General features: G+C 38.3%; 1 protein-coding gene across 2 annotated transcripts in view; it reads right to left on the bottom strand.

Annotated features, from left to right (window-relative positions):
* The window catches only part of LOC108247474 (receptor-type tyrosine-protein phosphatase gamma), a 520,767-nt gene that overhangs the window by 166,195 nt on the left and 347,211 nt on the right, over nucleotides 1-7,361 (bottom strand). For both annotated transcript variants that reach the window (XR_005233059.1, XM_037975187.1), the window contains exon 4: nucleotides 6,574-6,722. Coding sequence is in view for 1 of the 2 variants with exons in the window: in XM_037975187.1 (XP_037831115.1) it covers nucleotides 6,574-6,722 (149 nt within the window). In the remaining variant the exon portion in view is untranslated. The remainder of the gene's footprint in view (nucleotides 1-6,573; nucleotides 6,723-7,361) is intronic.

Raw genomic sequence — 7,361 nt, 5'->3', positions numbered from 1 at the left:
GAGGCCTGCAAGTGACTCCGAGCCGGAACGGGAAGAGCTGAATGAGCATTCGGAGCGGGTGGCAGCTGTGACGTCAGCGAAGCTCCGGAGCTTTGTGCAACTAAAGGGGGCACCCTAAAAATATGTAACTGACTTTGAAGTATAAACAGTGAAATGGTTTGTAAATAGTTTATGTGTGGCAGTAGTTTGTGAGTAGTTGAAGGAGAAGAGGAAAGACATGAGTGTAGGACTGAGGGTAGCAACTCTAAACATAGGGACAATGACAGGAAAAGGTAGAGAGATGGCTGACATGGTGCAGAGGAGGAAGGTAGATGTAATATGTGGACAGGAGACAATGTGGAAGGTCAGCAAGGCTCGCAGCATTGGGGCAGGGTTTAAGCTGTTTTACCATAGTGTGGATAGGAAGAAAAATGGAAGTTATAGGGGTGGTTCTGAAGGAGAAGTTACCAAGGAATGTAGCTGAGGTGAAAAGAGTGTCAGATAGGGTATCGAACATATAGGAGCAATGGAGCTTATGACTTATACCCTCTGTCTTCAACAGCATAAAGGAAGAAATTATTAGAAAAAATGGGACTGCTTTACACATTCTGTAAAAAATGACAATGCTAACAATATGTAACATGTACATGTGAACTCCCTGTGTGCTTTTGTTCCATTTTGTTGTTTGTTCTGCATGACCCACAAATTTTTGAAAAATAATTTTCTTTTTTTTTTTTAAAAAAAGAGTGTCAGATAGGGTGATTTGTCTGAAGGTACAAGTAGAAGGTCTGATGTTCAATGTTATCAGTGGTTCTGCTCCACAGGTTGGATGTGACATAGAAGAGAAAAAGAGAAATTCTGAAAGGACATTGATGAAGTGATAGAGAGTATTCCCAGGGAGGAGAGAGTGGATGGGCAGAGGAGATGAGGAGGTGATGGGCAGGTTTGGTGTCAAGGAAAGGACCCAGGAAGGACAGATGGTGGTAGATTTTGCCAAGAGGACAGAAATGGCTGTAGTAAACACCTATTTCCAAAAGAGGGAGGAACACAGGGTGACCTATAAGGGTGGAGGCAGGAGTACGCAGGTAGACTACATTCTGTGTAGAAAAGGTAACCTGAGGGAGACTGTGGACTGAAAGGTTGTGACAGGGAGAGTGTGGCCAGAAAGCATCAGATGGTGGTGTGTAGGATGACTGTTGTGTTGATGAAAAGGAAAAAAGTAAAGGCAGAGAAGAGGACCAAATGGTGGAAGTTGAGGAAGGAAGAATGTTGTGACTAGTTCAGAGAAGAGCTGTTAAAGACTCCGGGTGGTAAGAAAGAGCTTCCAGATGACTGGGCTACTACAGCTACAGTGATTAGAAAGACAGGTAGGAAGGTACTTGGTGTGTCATCTGAACAGAGAAAAGATGATAAGGAGACCTGGTGGTGGAATAGAGAAGTGCAGGAAGTTATCCAGAAGAAGAGGTTAGACAGGAAGAAAGAGGACAGCGAGAGGATAGTGGTGAAGTGCACTGTAGGAGTGACAGATAGATTCAATGTGGAGGTGGGACTGCATCCGTGATAGGCCCTGAGCCTCTTCTTGTTTGCTCTGGTGATGGACAGACTAACAGATCAGGTCAGGCAGGAATCCTTGTGGACTATGATGTTTTCAGTGTGAGGATTTGGATTTTTTGTGTTTCTGTTTTGTTTTCTTTATTGTTTTGTTGTGGGTTTTAGTTAGTGTTTCAGTTTGGTTTTTCCTGTTCCTGCTCAGTATTCACTCCTCCTCCGTCTCTCTTTTGTCCTCCTTGCCACGCCAATCTCCACCTGTCTGTCATCATCTCCACTCACCTGTTTCCACTTCCCTCGTTACCCTCAGCATTTAAATATCAGGTCTTTTTCTCTCACTAATTCTCTCACCAGCTATGTTGTATGGTTTGGAGACAGTGGGATGGACAAAAAGACAGGAGACAGAACTGGAAATATCAGAGCTGAAGATGTTGAGGTTCTCCTTGGGAGTGACAAGGATGGACAGGATTAGGAATGAGGTCATCAGAGGTCCAGCACAGGTTGAACTGGGACATAAAGTTAGAGAGGCCAGACTGAGATGGTTTGGACATGTCCAGAGGAGGGACAGAAGGATGTTAGAGACACAGAGGACAGACTGAGATGGTTTGGACATGTCCAGAGGAGGGACAGAAGGATGTTAGAGACACAGCTGCCAGGAAAAAGACAAAGAGGAGATACATGGATGCAGTTAAAGAGGACATGGAAGTAGCTGAAGTGGGGACAGAGGAAGCAGAAGACAGAGTTAGATGGAGGAGGATGACTCGCTGAGGTGACCCCTGAAAAGGGAACAGCCCAAAGAAAAAGAAGATTTATCTAAACTATGTGGTGGCTGTCAGAGAAAGAACCCACTCAGAATGTTTGATAAAGTCAGCAGCATCACTGATGTATGTAAAAACAAGGAGTTGTCAGCATAATATTATAGTTGTAACAAGATGTTTAAATACACTGTTAAAAAGACAGAACCATTTTTTTCTCAGTGTTTGACATTAAATCAGACCAAACCTTTCCAATTTTAGCTCAGTCAGGATTCCCAACAATATTGAGGAATCCTTTTCCTGACGAACTCCACCATCTTGTTTTCGGCACGTTTTGCCAACTTTCAATTGGAAAAAAAAAGCCCACAAAACAGGTGGGGTGTCTTGCGCTTTACGCACAAACATACCCACACGCTGGCAGGTTGTGATGTTAATGTGTGGACTTCCGGAAGCCATTTTAGAACCCATCTACTGATCCTTTAGATTGCTGTGATAGGACTAATAGGGCGATTATGTTTTTGCCTTTCGCTCTGTGTGCGTGTTCAATTATTTGTACCATTAGAAAAGTATCTCATGAACCACTTAACAAATTTTATTGAAACTTTCAGAAAGTAATCACTAAATGTACATTGTCAAGTGACCTTAGAAAACACAAACGGTTATAAATCAGCCACTTAGATAATAAACTAAGATTTGGTGTGGTAGTTGCTGAGCATTGTCACCAAAATACATTTTGAGTGAAACACATTGCAATAAATATCTGCTTAAAACCTTGAGATTAGCTTTTGGAGTCAACCCTGTTTGTCTCTTAGCAAAATATGTGCATCTATAACTGGTTTTGTTTTAGAGTCAACCCAGTTAAAGATGGCAGCATCTAATTGACCTTAGTCTGCACATTAATGCACACTAAGCATATTTTACAAATATTGAGCTGAAATCGGATGTGGTAGTCACTGACAGACATGCTTGAAGTGCTAACAGCTCACACAAGATCAAGCAAGATTTTGCATGATATTTTGTACAATGATATTTTTAAGGTTTGACCTAAACAGTACAACTCCATCATTTCTCAACAAAAGATGATCTTAGTTTAAAACTCTGGCATGAATTGTGTCAGTGATGTGCACTACTTTCAAGAAATCTAGGCCTTTAATTTCAATTTAGTAAATGTCTTGTGTTTTGGATCACTTGAGTGCCATTTTCATTTTCATTGTTCATACAAAAACAATTTTCTGATGCTGAAAATAGATAAACTTTAACATCTTTGTACCACTGTGCTGAAAGCTTGATGAAAGAGAATCTGCTGAGCTGATGGAGAAAGTTATAATATGAAGATGAACAGGCAGCATGATCTACCAAATGTCACACATAACATATTCATTTGTTTAGGTACTGGAAGGAAAACAGCTGTGGTGTCAGAGTGGTCCAAAGAGAAATGTGGTGACATTTCAGTGTTTAGGAGACAGACGGCTTCAAACAAGCTTTCCTATGCAGCAGAATCTGAAGAAAAACACCACAAACTGGTGTGTACACAAAACATTTCTGATGTTTTTTTCAAAGGGTTAGATTTAAAAAAACAAAAACAAAAAAAAGGAAATGTAAAATGGTTAAATGTAGAATTTGTATTGAGCCTGTAAATCTAGGACTATAAATATGTCCCTTCTTTTTTGTTTTACCTTATTTGTTTTCCAGATAACATTATTTGATTCAAAGTTTAGCTTTCCTTTAAGGAATGTGTAGCATGAAAAATCACCGCTTTTTCCTGACCTCTGACCTTTCATCATTTTATACTACCTGTTCTGTGAAACACCTATTCTGACCTGAATTAATCTTGATTGTTTTAGGACATGTGTATACACTTGTGGACATCTCATCAGTTATTCACAGATTGTTCAAATGCTTTCCTAAGACTTGTGGAAAAAAAACAGGATTCATTGCTGAAATTAAATATGTTTATGTGATTATTAAGCTTTGAAAACATGACAGATTATTGTGAACCATTATTTGTGTGAATATTAAATATGAAAATTATTCAAGCGTTTTAACAAACTTTATATTTTGTCTTACAGTAAAACTACTCAGTTGTGAGTGAAAGAATCTTTGGACTGAGTGAGATAAAGCTTTCTGCTTAACTATAAGGTCTCTCCAGGCCTGGCAATCTGAATGTTGTAGTTATTATCAAACTTTGTGGGTCTGGAAAGGTGACTTTAGTTAGAGAGCATAAAGAAGGGGATTGTTACTGCTACACAAATAACAAAATTAATTAAATAGGCCACAATCAAAATTTAAAAAAGCATTTATTAGTCAAAATATTGCATTGCAAAAAAAAAAAAACATCTTTGGGAAGTTGTGCCTGGCAAATGATATTCTCAGAACCATAACTTGGTTTCACAGGCAATAATTTTCATTACAGAAATTAATTATATAAAACAAACTGGTGACAGGTTTGATTCTCACACAGTCCATTTTTTAAATGGTAATTGATTTATGAACCTGTAATTCTACATTTTATTTTCCTGCCTGCCTCTGAATAGATATTGTTGTTTTACAGTAGGATTTAAAATATAATAACCACTAAATACTACTGAACACCAATTAATCTTTATCATGATTACTTAATTATCACCAGTGGAGTTATAATAATTATAATGTTTTTATTAGTCTCTTTGGGACTTGTAGAGAATAAAAAAGTAAAAATAAATGTAAAATATTTCTTTATTATGTGACGTTTGTGTGGATGTTTTATTTAGTAAATAAATCTTTGGAAATTATATCTCAGCATGATGAACAGACTTTGTTTTGATGAGAGCGCACATCTGTGGTGTTATATTGGATATTTAGTTACTGAGATAAATGTTGGAATCTGATGAAAAATGATCCAGTTCAATCAAAACAAAAACGTATCAAGGAATCAATGAGAGCACATTCGATCTGGTTGGAAATCCCCTTCCTAACACCAGGTTTTATGAAGTAATTCTGCACTGATACCAGTCGGATTGGTAAAAAATGAACAACTCATGTTTCACATCTGCTTCAGGTGGGAGGGGACCAGTAGAAAGTCAGGGTTTCTGTCAGTGAAACATACAGTGACCAGGTTTATTTAATTTATTTCATACCTCTCTTTTTGGAATAGAAACCTCAGAATTCCCTAAACTCAAGGACAACTAACTTAGTTTTCACTAAACTTGCTTTCTAGAAAAAAAAAGAACAAAAACAAACAAAAAATAGATGACTAGGAAACTTTACCAACCTAAATGATACAGTGCTGCTGTTTTGTCCACGTTTTTCAAGAAAAATATTCAGCCTGAAATCAGTTTGTGATTCAGAGCACTTTGTTATTTATGAAAAAATATAAACAATCCATGTGTGATTAACCAAATGTCATAGTTTGAAACTACTTTTAATTAGTTTACTCTGATGTGAGAGTTCATAAACGCCACACGTAAGTGCGCTCGTGTTTTTAACGAGTTAGCATCAAGTTAGCTTTGAGTTAGCAACGTTAGCTATCTCCTGCCGGTGTTGTTGACTTGTAGTGTCATGTACTGATGTCATGACAATGTTCTGGGGGTAATCGGTTCTCATGTTCCACATTCTCAACTTGGCTGTTATGTGCGTCATTTTGTCGGACATAACGGTATTTGTGATCATCAAAATCTGAATCTGAAGAGTTTCCATCTGATTCTGGAGATCCAGCCATCGGTTCAGGTTCATACTGGTATGGTTAAATATCCATTACACTTGTGAAGTCTATCGGTATTTATTTGTATTTAAAAAAAGCTTTTCCTTTCATTTCCACTAGTAAACAAAGGGACAGTAACCACAGTTTTGGTTCTTCAGCAATCTGTTGGAACCGGGGTCATGAACGTCATGAACCCATGACAGCAACTCCGCCCCCCAAATCACCCCACTTCAGCATTTACTGACTAAAACGCTAAAAACAACTTATATATATTTTAGGTCAGAGAAATGGGTCACTGGAATGTTTTGTGGAAGTGTTTCACTAAATGACATCCATGCAATGTCAGTATTTTGAGATTTGATTTCTGCTCTCTTTTAAATAAAACAAGTGGCTGTCACTGTTAAAGAAAAGTTCTAATTGAGTCTGCAAAGAAAGTAGACAAGTTAAGGTTAGGAACAATAAAAACCTAGTTTGAATTTTAAATTAAGGCTTTGAAATATTAACCCTGCATGCTGACAAAGCTGCACTACAGTCCGGTGTCAACATGTTCTGACATCCGGCTCAAGTAATGCACTTTTCAGATGGGTCACTCACTGGTATGTGAAGGCTTACCTCCACAGGGTACCGCTGGCCATTGATACTGTGCTCTGACCCCTCGGATCCATTGCTCGAACCCCAGTGAAACTCAACTTTTTCAGCCTTAAACCTCCCTGGTAGACCTGCTCCTCGAACAAAGTAATCATCCTTCAGAGAGATGGCCACTGGAAGTCAGAGAGAAACAGAAATGTAATGAGCTAGAGTGAGTGGTCACACATGACTGAGCAGCTCTTTCACTGCATAATAACCTTTCCATTTAGAGACGCAGACAGAAACAAGTCTTGAAAATTGCCTGAAACAGACAAAATGTGGTAGAGGACACAGCTATAAACCTTTGTAAGGTTTGTAAAGGTACAGACAAGTGCACATACTTGAGGACATATTTAAAGCCAAACCTGTGTAAATCTTTTAGATTTGTCCAGGGGAAGACATTACTGTCATTTTTCATGAGCCTGAGGGAAAGTTCTTAAAACGGTCTAATTTGCAGAACAAAATTGTTTTGCTCTGCTGCTGAAAATGACCTTTGCAGGGTCCTTAGTTATTTTATCCCATCTTCATAAAACATGATGATAGTTAAGACAGCCCATTTTCAAACTCACAAATCTGAAAGGATTTACATGTTTGACTTTCCAAGTCCAAACCGTCACACTGTCATCTCAGATTTATATAGGAGTCATTCAGCTGAACACAACTTTATGCCTTCTACACATTTTGACTCTGCCTTATGAGTTATTAAATATAACATATCCTCTGTAACATATCTTGAACATAAAGTCTACTTAGGCTACGTTCACACTACTACT

This window comes from Kryptolebias marmoratus, linkage group LG4 (genome assembly GCF_001649575.2).
Source record: "Kryptolebias marmoratus isolate JLee-2015 linkage group LG4, ASM164957v2, whole genome shotgun sequence".
In the NCBI taxonomy this organism is placed as follows: domain Eukaryota; kingdom Metazoa; phylum Chordata; class Actinopteri; order Cyprinodontiformes; family Rivulidae; genus Kryptolebias; species Kryptolebias marmoratus.
Note: the sequence above shows the minus strand (reverse complement) of the source record. Positions and strands in the feature narration are given on the sequence as shown.